This window comes from Acipenser ruthenus, chromosome 8 (assembly GCF_902713425.1).
Source record: "Acipenser ruthenus chromosome 8, fAciRut3.2 maternal haplotype, whole genome shotgun sequence".
Classification (NCBI taxonomy): Eukaryota; Metazoa; Chordata; class Actinopteri; order Acipenseriformes; family Acipenseridae; genus Acipenser; species Acipenser ruthenus.
The window spans coordinates 15,888,158-15,900,776 of record NC_081196.1 but is presented as its reverse complement, the minus strand read 5'-3'; the positions used below and the strand labels follow the sequence as shown (position 1 = coordinate 15,900,776).

Genomic DNA, 12,619 nt, shown 5'->3' with positions numbered 1-12,619 from the left:
GTATATTTTGTGAAATTTTGGGTTAACATACAGTGATTTTGTTTACACGCTTTATTTCACATGATTTTATAGTTTGTAGGTTTGGATTTTGTTTTGACCTTGCCACAATTACAACATGTGTTCCTAAACATGTGAAAATGAAACTGGGGTGAACATTGGCATTAACATTATTCATCACAAAGTGTTGGTAGTGTCAGATTATGGGGGGATATATTACAGGTGTCTGTCTGTGTATTTGTCTGTCTGTACTGTAGTTCAATCTAGGGACATATGCAGCTGCACATACATCTGTAAGTATCCAAAATGAGGAATTATTTCTACAGCCCAAAATACTGTTATTTGGAAATGTCATACTAATGCTTTGGTTGTTCGGAAGAACAGCGTGTTTTATGTAACATACACACACACTATATTATATATATATATATATATATATATATATATATATATATATATATATATATATATATATTTCTATATATAATCTTTTTGGATTCCAAGATACAGTAGATTAGGAAAACTGAACATGAAACAAGCATCCAGTTTTCTTTCTTTGAGGAAGACTGGCACTGACTGGACTGGCTGATGTGTTCCTGTTTCAGAACTGAAAGTACTTATCAAATGGCTAGGCTAGATTACTGGTACCTAGTGATTCCAGACTGGACCAAGGAAGTAACTAGCAGCTTTAAACCTCACAACATTGCTGAAAATGTGCCAGACCTTGCTTCTTGCATTCAGTAGACAGGATAGGTAAGGATGTAATTGTGTTGTTTTGAATTGGATTTTTTTTTTTATTTACTGTTTTTCATCCTCTCTCATTCATATTGCAGTTATACACAATAACTGGGAGAGGGGTGACTCGGAGAGGGGTGTGAGAGAGGGATTACTGGGAGAGGGGTGACAGGGAGAGGGGTGTGAGAGAGGGATGACTGGGAGAGGGGTGACAGGGAGAGGGGTGTGAGAGAGGGATGACTGGGAGAGGGGTGTGAGAGAGGGATGACTGGGAGAGGGGTGTGAGAGAGGGATTACTGGGAGAGGGGTGTGAGAGAGGGATGACTGGGAGAGGGGTGTGAGAGAGGGATGACAGGGAGAGGGGTGACTGGGAGAGGGGTGTGAGAGAGGGATGACTGGGAGGGGGGTGACTGGGAGAGGGATGAAAATGGTAGAAAGCTAGAAAATCTTTACATAAACACAAGCAAGTGAACCTTTCAGGAAGTGACCAAGAGTGCAATGAAGTACAGTACATTTAAAATGTGCATTAGAGGACACCATAATAATTATGACTCCCTCTTAATTTTATGACACAGCCCCAGGCACACAACACATCACTCTTCCCATAAACAGTTGGCTACTGCCTTCATTTATATTTATCTCTGCCCTTGCAGCTACCCCTTCGGAGAACTGTAATTCTCCAAAACAAAAGGGGGCCTCAATTGTCGTTTTCAAACTGCCAACCTCCGAGCAAACCTGGTTTGAGGCTAAATATAACACATTCAGCAAAATTATTTCTAATTTTGAGTTTGTGGGGGTTGTTCTGAACGACTGAAAAGTATACAGTATGTAACTTAACAACTATAAGTTTACTCCTAAAAACTGTAGCTACGACAGGGCCTCCCTGTCTTAATGGGGCAGTGTTAATTGAGAAGTGCCTGTATGGATTATCATTACTTCAAGGCGCTGTGCATACTGTGCAAGCAGGTTTAAGGAGGTTGAAGCATGTAGGAACTAGATGCATACCAAGTGGGCCTTAGGGGGTTTGGAATAATACTAGTAATCAATATCATAGGTGAACAAATATTCTCAGTCATATAAAACAAATTAGTAAATCCTACTTTTTTTTATCCTAAAATACAATTAATTAACTTTGGTATCCCAATCTCCCCTCCCCTTATAAACATATTTTGACAGGCATCATTGTGTCCCAAAAATAGTTTACAATTCGTTTTCCTTTTCATACTTACTGAACATTGTTTGCATGCAAAACGATAGTGTATTCGCAACAAGTCATTAGGTATGCTTGATCGATTATTATTACAATAACTTTGGCGGGGGGCGGGGGTATGTGGTGGCGTTTATACAGTTTTCATAAGGTTACTATACTACCCTACGTTTACATAAATAACATATACTGCAAAAACAACTAACCGTGTTCAAAGCTAAATTGAAAAACACCTCTGTTCAAAAATGTCCACCAGTAATTGGGTGCCGCTCATCTTTTGATGGATTCTGGATTGCTCTGCGTCGGCGATTCAGGTGACTTACGTTTGCAACGCGTTAATTAGGTCATTTCAAACTGACATATAAATTGTTTAATTGGAATTCCACGTGGTTTTCCTATGGAGATTTGGATTCTCATGCAAACACATGTCAACTTGGATTGTTGGACTACGTTGTTTCTTCGTTCCACCAGTTTCAAAATACAGCACCAAAAATGGTAAGGAACTTTAAATACTTCAAACTTTCACGTGTTTTTTTTTTCGTGCTAATTTGTGACTTATTTATAAATACCCAATTTGTCTTCTTTACGAAGTGTATTTAACAAAGCATGGTGATGTAACATTTTATTTACAAATATTAACGTGCATAGGCTTAGGCAAGTTCCAGTTCTCTGTACATCGGAACTGTTCATTCTTAGTCACTGCTGTTTCTTTCCGAGGGTTTGTGTTCAGGTTAATGTTTACCATTTTCTCTCTATTAAAACCCAATTCTCAGAATATTCACCATTACTGTAAGAATGAGCAGCATGAAAAGCATCTCAACAATGCCTTTTGTATTTGGAAGAAACTAGGCTGTTTTATAAAACATATGATACATACGTTTTTCATAGCAGTAGTAAAATATGTATCTCGGAGGATTCCCCAATTTTGCATTTAACACCAACATAATTTAATATGCAGTGTTGCGTGTCCCATCTTTCCATAAGTACCTACATCACACGCACTTGACAGAGAACCTTATCCTATGTGGTGAAACTTTGTAAATACATTTTCCGCACGATAAGGGGGAATACCTGGGAATTGTTTAAGTTGGGGGGTAGGATTGGAAGTTTGTAGAAAATTCTGTTCTCATTACGAGACGATTGATTGATTGATAATACATGCCCGAGATTCGCATAACAAATTAATTGGTAATGTGAAGATGACACATTTATACAAAAGTGTGTGCATCTACACATTTTTGTCCAACCCTAAATAAGAAATGATACGTACAATTTCTTTCAGGTTGAAATTACAGCCTTGCTTATTGGTGAAGAGGATACTGTTCATGACGCTGCCCCTATTCTTCAAGAAAGCCTTTTGAAATTCGGCCGTGCAACCATCATGACAAGTGACTTGAGCCATGCTGCAACGCATCTCAATAGCTATTGTTTTCATTTGGTTGTTTTCCACTTGGGTTCAACGCCGTCTTCAGCAGAAGCAGAAACCCTCAAACTCATTAGGTATACATGTTATAAAATAAGTGTTTTCTGCTCAGTAACTGGCAAGCCCAGAAAATTGTCTTCATTGCAATTCCAAGTACTGGTACTGAACAGACACTCCCGTTTCAAAGGCTTGGCCCCTTTTTCACAGAACATTACACCCACATTGACACCTTATGTTTAATATTATTACTATGCAAGTAACATCACTATATGTTGAAAGAGAGGGAATCTGATGTAGGTTTGAGGTGGGGAAAGGTGGTGCACTGGGTAGGTTAATCCACTAGCCCTTAACAAATCAAACATGTGTAATATCAACCCTGCTAGTGTCCCTCTATGTTTATTATCAAAACTTGAAATGTCCCAGCCAGAATATAATGGGAGTAAATGGGGACGAACTTGTATATCACAATATACAACTGGTTTCACGCTCACTTCATGCCACTTAAGATTAGAAGGTTTACACGTAAGTAAGTTGCTATGCAGCATTGAGAATGCCTAGTACTAGTTCCACAGTATTTGAATGCTTATTTTCCCAGGTTTTAGATGAACTCCTGATAAAAATCAACCCATCTTATTGTCACCATTTATGCTCAGTACCTTTTAAGTGATATAAAATGGTATTTGAGTAATTCTATATTTGCTTAAAATACATCGATATTTAGTTTAAACCATATACAGTATTATGTGCTGAATATGATTCAAATACATACAAAAATGGGGGTGCATATTTAAGTGCTGTGTTATATCCCACAGGACAAAAAGCAGCCAGAATGTTGACAAAATGATTTCTATACTTATTATTCCTGAATTGTATGCAGGTAGGTAATGCAAAATGTGTTAAACATAGATTTATCTAGACTTACCGAACAGGCAGTGGGTTTTAACTGAAGATCTCTCTTTTAGAGGATGTCTCAAGCGACACAGCAGAGTTTATCCTAATGGAGCCACTCTCTCAGGATAAGCTGGCGAGAGTCCTTATTGACTGCCAGTTTCTTACCAGAGGTATGTAACCTGTATTAAAGTTGCGTTTTTATGTGCAGAAATGGTTCTGGAGTGACAGCATATTAATCTACAGAACAGTGCTAGTTCCGGCAGGAGCTAAGTTTCCCCACAAGCCTGTCCAGAAAGAGCAGCCTTGTTAGGGAGAGAGGGAGTAGTTCAGTCTCTCTTCCTAGCCAATCTTTGGTCACATTTTTAATGCCTGTCTGAGGGCTGTTTTGTCATATGAACTTTTCAGATATTGTTTAATGACTTATAATAACCACAGACACTGTGGAGTTACTCCCAGACACAGTGCAGCTGATACTTCCCTGTTGTCTCTCAGGAAATTAAGAAGTATCATTTTATACACAAACTTGACTTGTAATAGCCTATACATTTTTTTTATTGTAGCTTTCTGTAGAAACTGTGTTTATAAAACAGAAAAATGTGTTATCTTGGTTAAAACCCCAAATATGAGAAGTTGGGAACCCAAGTAAGGTATTCATTACTTATTTAAATTTTCTGTTTTGACAGGCCAAAGTGACTCGGATGTAACTCCGGTTTCTTATGCTGAACCAGTGCAGAGAGGTTTGGAACTACCCAGCTTCCAAGGTGGTCTTGTGTCATCTGTCTTTAAAAGGTTAGTTTTACCTCTTGGAGGTGTTTCCTTGCACTTTCTTTCCCCTATTATGTGATGGTTAATTCAGCTCTTGTTTTAAAGTATTGTTCTAATTGTTCTAATATTAAAATGTGTACCTATTTAATACTGTATAATGCATGTTCTGTGTGAGTTTATATTGGTTTTTGCTTATGTCATTATTTATCATGCATATTAACTAATTAAAAACATTCTTATGAAAAGACTTCTCAATGCTGTGGGGGTAGCATATTAGTGTTGCGCTGTGCACTGAAGCCCATATCAAGGCATTGTGGACTGGGGATTGTGCAACACTGATATGCTTCCCCTCCATCAGCCTTGGGGAATCTTTTCATATTTTTAGTTGGAACATGGTAAGTCAAGATCTAAGTAGAACAACAATAAATATTTATACAGATTATACACAATATTAAACAGGCAAGAAATGAGAAATGTATGGCAATATAGGTGTTGTAAAGGTTTAACAGCTCTAGTTATTAACATCTTATGTTTCTGTGAATAATAAAGGTGGCAGCGGCAGCTAGAAACTTTCACACAAGCTGCTTTGCATGCATTAATTATTTACTTAAAATGTGTTCTTCAACTTAACCCCAAGAATAACAGTTGCCAAAACTAGTACATGATTAATATTGTACAGTGCCAGTTTTGGAGATCACTGTTTCAGAACCCAGGCAGTAAATGCCCTCCCCACAGTCATTCTGCATGCGTTCATCTGTCCCACTTCTAGAGGGCAGTGTATATTTGTAGGCGCAGAACATTTTCAGATGTTGCATTCTATTAAAATTTTTCTGCTACCATGTGCTGTTTGCATTAAATTGCTGACCCTTTTATGTATTTTGAAATTGTAATGTCAATAGACAGTGCTTACTGGTTATTTTTCTGTCCCACTTTGTGAAAACTGTGTTTTTGGCAATGCCTGCTGCAGAAAAAGCAATCCATTTACATGATTATTGGCTTTTGTGTACGGGAACATTCCAATAGTGTTTAAAACTCTTCCTACCTGGTCTGCAGAGACAGCCAGTGATATACTATCCTTAGAATGTAATAAATGTGATGGTACAACAAAAATGATGAATATGAGTGGTACACGAAGTGACACCTGCTAGCATATCATTATATCATGTTGCTTGATAACTTACCAGCTAACAATCATATCTAATAAAAGAGACAAAGAATCACGTCATAAAACACTGACAATGAGAATTGTTTTAACACTGTTTTCCAATTTAAGAAAAATAGCAGTTGATGTAAACTTTGATTTGTGTGGCTGGAATGTTTTAGCACTTGCTCCTCCTTCTTTCGAGATCCTTCTGTGAAACTTTCTAGCCCCACTCCCACCCATCAATGAGAAGCCTTGATGTTTGCTAGGTTACAGTTAATCATAATTGCTTTCTACATAATAAACCAAATTAAATGAATTAACATGTACGTATTTGTGCTGACACCATTTATTAGATATATTTCATAATAGCCTGGAATCAGCTATCCTGTGCTTCCAGCTTTAGTGGACCAACAGCTCTTAAAATATGGGTCGTACCCCACATGAAAAAAATAATAGGTTAAAAAGTCGATAATGGGCATTTTTACCACCTTTAGGTACTCTCTCACTAGTTGACCATGAACTGTAAAGTTAGTTTGCTAGTGACTAAATAACACAGACCGTTACAGCAAATCACTCAATTTCTTTGCTTTAACTTACCAATGACACAAAAACACATTTCTAGTTGCCATTTGCTTTTTTATGCTCAGAAGCATTTCAAGTTCTTAAAATAGACGCCTCAGCTGTGTATCATTTTAATGTAAGTCGATGGAGTCTTTATCCAGTATATCAAGTTTATTTGTTACTTCTGGACTGAAAATATTGATTTGAACAGTGCTTTCTTTGTTTGGTGCTATTGATTGTTTTCAGTTGATAGTGAAGCACTTTTTAGCTTGGTATATGCTTCAGCAGCTGCTTGCATTCTGAAACTTGCAATTTGTAGTAAAAAAAGAAAAATCAATAAAAATCTCCTGCCAAATTGTATCAGAAACTTTTTGAAACAGCTGTGCAATTTTAAAATGTGTTATATACCAAACAAAGGGACTTTACCGTTCTATAAAGACTGGTCTATTAGACAATCTATCAACGTTTAAATAGTCTACATGTAAAATGTTATTTCAACATGTTGTTGCAACACAATGTGTGATGCTGTCTGTTCCTCACTCTCGCTCTGTAGGTCATAAAGGACATTGTTACACAGGTAACCTCAGGGGTCGACATACCCTGCCAGGAACATCCAATTGAAATAGACTGACCCTTATATATTCACAGAAATATTATCAGTGTTATTCAGCGATGCCCATATTGTTATGATACAGTCATGTTAAGAAATGCGAATATGCACAATGTATTGAAATTCTTTGGGCCCAAAATTGTAAATTTAAAACAAAGAAATGTGTATGTGTAGCTCCGAGTGGCCAGACACTGGCATGGTCTGTGGAAGTCAGCCTTCGTTCTCTGAAGAGATTACTTGCATGTCAGAAGCTCTTCTTCATTCTAGAAAAGAGCACACAAGGAGGTAAGAGAAATACATTTGGAATCCAGATGGGGTCTTGGTGGCACAGCGCGGGTTAATGCACTGGGCTTTCACCTGTGGAGGCCAAGGTTGTCTTGGCACTCATTGGACTGTAGGTTTATAAACTTGCTCTTCTATGGCAGGGATGCTCACATCAACATTACTGGTGCGACTGTATTCCTGTGCTGTACTGTCTTTGTTTTCTGCCTATCCAGAATCCATTGGAAACATTAGGTAGCTACTTGGAGCAAATGATTTGAATTGTTGATCATTTTCTAGTTTTGAGCTTTATAATAAAAGGGCATTTTAGTGTTATTGCCTATATTAATACATTTTTAAAATTTAAAATAGGCTGCAAATTAAAGAGTGTTGTGACCGCCTGCGTGCTCTCCTTCCGAATATAAAGGACAACTGGATTGATACTGCGTCTGTTCTTGAGATGACTGTGGAGTATATGAGGTACCTTCAGAACAAGGTGCCAGAGGAAGTTTTGTCACAGGTACTGCTGGATCCATTTACATTACATTGTTTATTAAATCCCTGTTATACTGAATGTAAGCTCAGACAATCACACTGTGTTTGTGTAAGAGAGGTAATGTGCGTTTTGAAGGAGCAAATGCTCTCCCTGTGGGTGTCATTTATTTTATTATTTTTTGTTAATTGGGGGGCATCTCATTCACAGTTGTTCCAGGGGAGATCCTGTGGGATTTGTTGAAGGATAGCAGCGTTGCCACCCTTTCCAAAATATTGGAGCTGGTGTGCTTGTTTTTTTTTATCTTAATATTTCTAATTCCTGGGTGCTTAGGATGGTTACATGGGATAGTGAACTGCAAAGGCTTCCAAGAGCAAGCAGCAATCAATATATACTTTTTCAGAATATATGATGTTTCGAATGCATATTTTGCATAAACAGACCTAATTTTGGTACTGGTTATCTGCATTTGGAAAACAGTGATATGAAGTTGCTGATTCACCTTAAATAATAACAGCACTCGACATTTCTATATTCAGTGTGCACCTCTTTTTCAGGTGGCTAAATTAATGGGAGAAAACCGGACTGGACGATGGTGGAAACAAACTAAAACCCCATTGCAACCAACTAAACCCCAACTGAAAGGGTAAGAATTGATTTGAGTTTTGTGCAGTTATTTGTGTGTTTGGATCATCGGTATACGTCGGATTTCTGCCACAGTAGCATTTTTCTGCACCTGCCATTTACACAGTACTCGTGCCATATACTAGACATTGTTAGTCTGCTTAGACAGCATATTAGTCAATGCTATTGAAAAATTATGCACATTTTTTTGTTAAATATAGTTCTGTATATCATGTATTGCTGTCATTGACTGATATGTAATACTGTTACCTGCTTGCAATATAATAAACCAATGCAACATTTCCAATATCTTATTTGCTTATAAAACACATCTGTTTAGAGCATTTTTGATGATAGTACCTTATAGTCCGTAAAAAGACAGTATCAGAAACCAGAATAGCCAATATGGTGCACAAGATGTGGCATGCATTTTATTACATGCTCCCAGCTTTATTTTTTGCTGCAATACAGAGCACCCTTTTATCCTTTTTTTTTAGAAGGAAGTGTAATGTAACTTTTTTGACTACATAAAAACCTATCAAGAACATGTATCTCCCTTCATCAGGTGAAAGGTGTCAGTGAAAATAATACTGAACTAAATACATTTTATTCAAATTTTGTACTGTATGCAACATTCTTCAAACCGTGCAAATCAATCAAAGGTACAAACTCTTCTGAAATCTTTGTCATTATTCTTCTGCAAACATTTGTCACCTATAAAGATGCATTTAAGTTCATTTTGATTGCATTTCCTTTTTATTTTATAGGAAAGAACGTAACATAAAGAAAAGTAAATGCAAAAAAGACAAAAACCCCAAAGCTGGAAGATTTAAAGCAAAGAAACCCAAAGCCGGTACACACCATCATCTTCTAAACATTTTGCTTGGAAATAGTTTCTCATTCTTTCCATTTAATGCCAAAAAAATCTTGTTTTTCAGATTACCTGGCAGCAAACTCCTTGGGAAGATGCATACTTCCTGCAGTAGACAGAAGCTCCAAACTGAGGCCGACTGGCCAGCCTGCTGCTCCTGCAGTCATAATTCCTGATTCCAACCCAAACTCTGCTGAAGTGCTATTCCAGGATTTCCCAGCACAGCAGTATCCTGAAGGAATAAATGTCACTTTTGAAAGCTTCTGTACCACTGCAAATGTCCCTATACCTGTACCTGGTAAAGAGCATCTCCCATTGTTCCCGAATCCAGGGCCTTGCTTGCAGTACACTGCCTTCAATCCCACATTGCTCCCAAATCCAGGGCCTTGCTTGCAGTACACTGCCTTCAATCCCCCATTGCTCCCAAATCCAGGGCCTTGCTTGCAGTACACTTCCTTCAGGCCCAGACACATTCCAACAGGGTGTCTGGAAAGTTCCCATGCCTGTGGTCCTCCAATGCTTTACTCACAAGAGCCACTTTTTGGTGGGGCCTGGCTACCCTCTCTGTCTTGTGCGGGCAGATCCTCTCCTGCTGGTTCTAACTGCCACCTGCCAGAAGAGAACACACACTTCTGTGTACTTGAGCAGTGTTATAGCGGCAACCCAGTCTGTACAGAACTATCAAGGTCTGCTCAAGGAACTGAATTCAAATGGTACTATTTTTTTGTATTTTTTGATATTGAAATTTGTTCAGGACACTTGGGGGGGTATAAGGAGGTGCTATTACGTATGTCACAAGGTAACACTTCAGTTTAGGTATCCGTTATAAGTGATTAAAACCAATCTATAAACATGTTATTAATTATGTTATAGAATATGCTTAGAAATACTATTCTACACTTGCCATTGTTTTATAATGCGTTATAACTAGGGCTGTCAATCACAGTTAACTCATGCTATAACACGTACTTTTTTTGGAGATTAATTTTTTTAACATGCGTTAATCGCTCTCATCTGTTTTGACCCACTTCGAGCATTTCGTAATTCATTCCCTGCGGCACCATTTTATAATATACTCGAGCGCATGCAACGCAATGAGTGCAGTCTGTGTTTGCATAGAAAGTTACATAGCTGCATTATGGAGCAAAGTACTAAAAGTATAATACTATAATGGTATTTACAATTAAGGAGAATGTAACTTCAACAATACAATACAAATTTCACTTATATAGCGCTCGTCATGTAAGCATTTCAGGACGCTTTACAAAAGAAATATAAAAAAGTCTGTGTCTAATATATAATCCAGCTACAAATAAACAGACCCAAATATGTTTTCAAACAGGATTTAAAAGATTAAATTGTGTAGGCATTCCTGATATGAATCGGAAGCAAGTTCCAAAGACGAGGGGCATTATATATGCCCTGGTTCCGACAGCGTTCAAACGAATTTTAGGGACTGTCAAAAAATTAGCATTTTCTGATCTCGGAACGACTAGGGACATATGGGGTCAGCAGATCTTGAAGATAAGAAGGTCCAAGACCATGTAAGGCCTTATAGATAATAAGAACAACAACTAATAATAATAATAATAATAATAATAATAATAATAATAGTAGCATTAGTAATCAAACAAACTTGAATGAGATGGACGCAGTAATTGTATCAATTAACTATGTGATTAAAATGAAGATTAACGATGATTACAATTTTTAATCGTAAGGATAATCACAATTAATTTTTTTTATTCTCTTGCCCATTATAATGGATATAGTCAGTCTGTTTGTCTTTCTATACCTGTCTGTCTGTCTTTATATACCTGTCTGTCTGTCTTTATATATCTGTCTCACCAGTTGTGGGGCTGCTTTGCTTTTGCAATACAGTTATTAAACACTTTTGCCATTATTTACTTTTTTTTTTTTTTACTATTGTTTATAATTGCTTATAACGGATACCTAATCTGAAGTGTTACCTGTTGCACTACATCATTTAAATGCTTATCCAATTATGATACTTGGTTACTACATTCAAAGTTATGCAAAGTACCAGAATCTGAAGCTATGTGGAGAAAACTGTTCTTATAATACATTGCAAATGTAAATTACAGGAGGCAGCAACAGTACATACTGTAAGGAGTGTGGGATAAAAACAGGTTTACAGTTCCAAAGAATCACGCTGCTTGATTTTAGTATTCTGTTAAATTACCTATTCAATTATCTTTTTATATTCAGGCATTCAAGCATAACTGAAGTGGGAGAGATGACTTCAGGTGTCCCACTGCACAGCTGTCCAATTGAAGATGTTTAATGATGCCACTGCACAGGTGTAGGCATGTTCATGGTCTGAAATTTCTTTTGGAAAGTGAAAGATAATGCCTAAGTTTCTGTTTTTGTATTTGTAAGGACCTTTTTGCTGAAGAAATATTAAATGGAGAAACACAGCAACAAGAGAGAATGTGTAGCTGTTGCAGAGTAATGTGACTACCCTTTTCCTGTAAAATGACATTATTTTATTATTTCTGGTAATTTAAGCATTGGGGATTTCTTTATACTGGAGACATAACATTTTTGCTTGGTTCTTGGGTTTGTATTTACTGTTATATAAATAAATGTCTTGATTTCTTTATAAATTATTTATTTAAAGTAAATATCATATGTTACTGCTTTCTACTGTAAATGCTGCTTTATGTTTGTGAAATTCTGTTTCTGTAACAATCAGCTTTGCAAACAAAACCATGCCAAGAGGTTGGATAATTATAGTTTCAAAATGTATTTTTGTTTGTGTCATTTTTTTTATGAATGTCATTTGACAAACCTTGTCATATACCGCCAGTGTTAGTATTTTTGTGAAATACAAATTTCACATTCCTTTCAGAAAAGTACTTGGGTATCCACCCTTTTTTACATCTACAGATCCACATCAGTAAAAATAATTGCAGCTGATAAAGCAGTTCCATAAATCTCCGGCATTGTGCACTGCCGGTAACTACATATCTCTCAGAGGTGCACTATTAAAAGAAACGCACGTTACAGCACACAT

The 12,619-nt window shown here is 37.0% G+C and overlaps 1 protein-coding gene across 1 annotated transcript; it reads left to right on the top strand.

Annotated features, from left to right (window-relative positions):
- Positions 1-2,325: 2,325 nt before the first annotated feature.
- On the top strand, positions 2,326-12,352 carry LOC117972746 (uncharacterized). Its single transcript, XM_034922761.2, has 11 exons — positions 2,326-2,434; positions 3,222-3,439; positions 4,175-4,239; positions 4,325-4,423; positions 4,937-5,042; positions 7,508-7,618; positions 7,967-8,114; positions 8,645-8,733; positions 9,479-9,564; positions 9,650-10,295; positions 11,812-12,352. The coding sequence occupies exons 1-11, from the start codon at positions 2,432-2,434 to the stop codon at positions 11,885-11,887; spliced, it is 1,647 nt and encodes a 548-aa protein (XP_034778652.2). The 5' UTR covers positions 2,326-2,431; the 3' UTR covers positions 11,888-12,352.
- Positions 12,353-12,619: the final 267 nt, after the last annotated feature.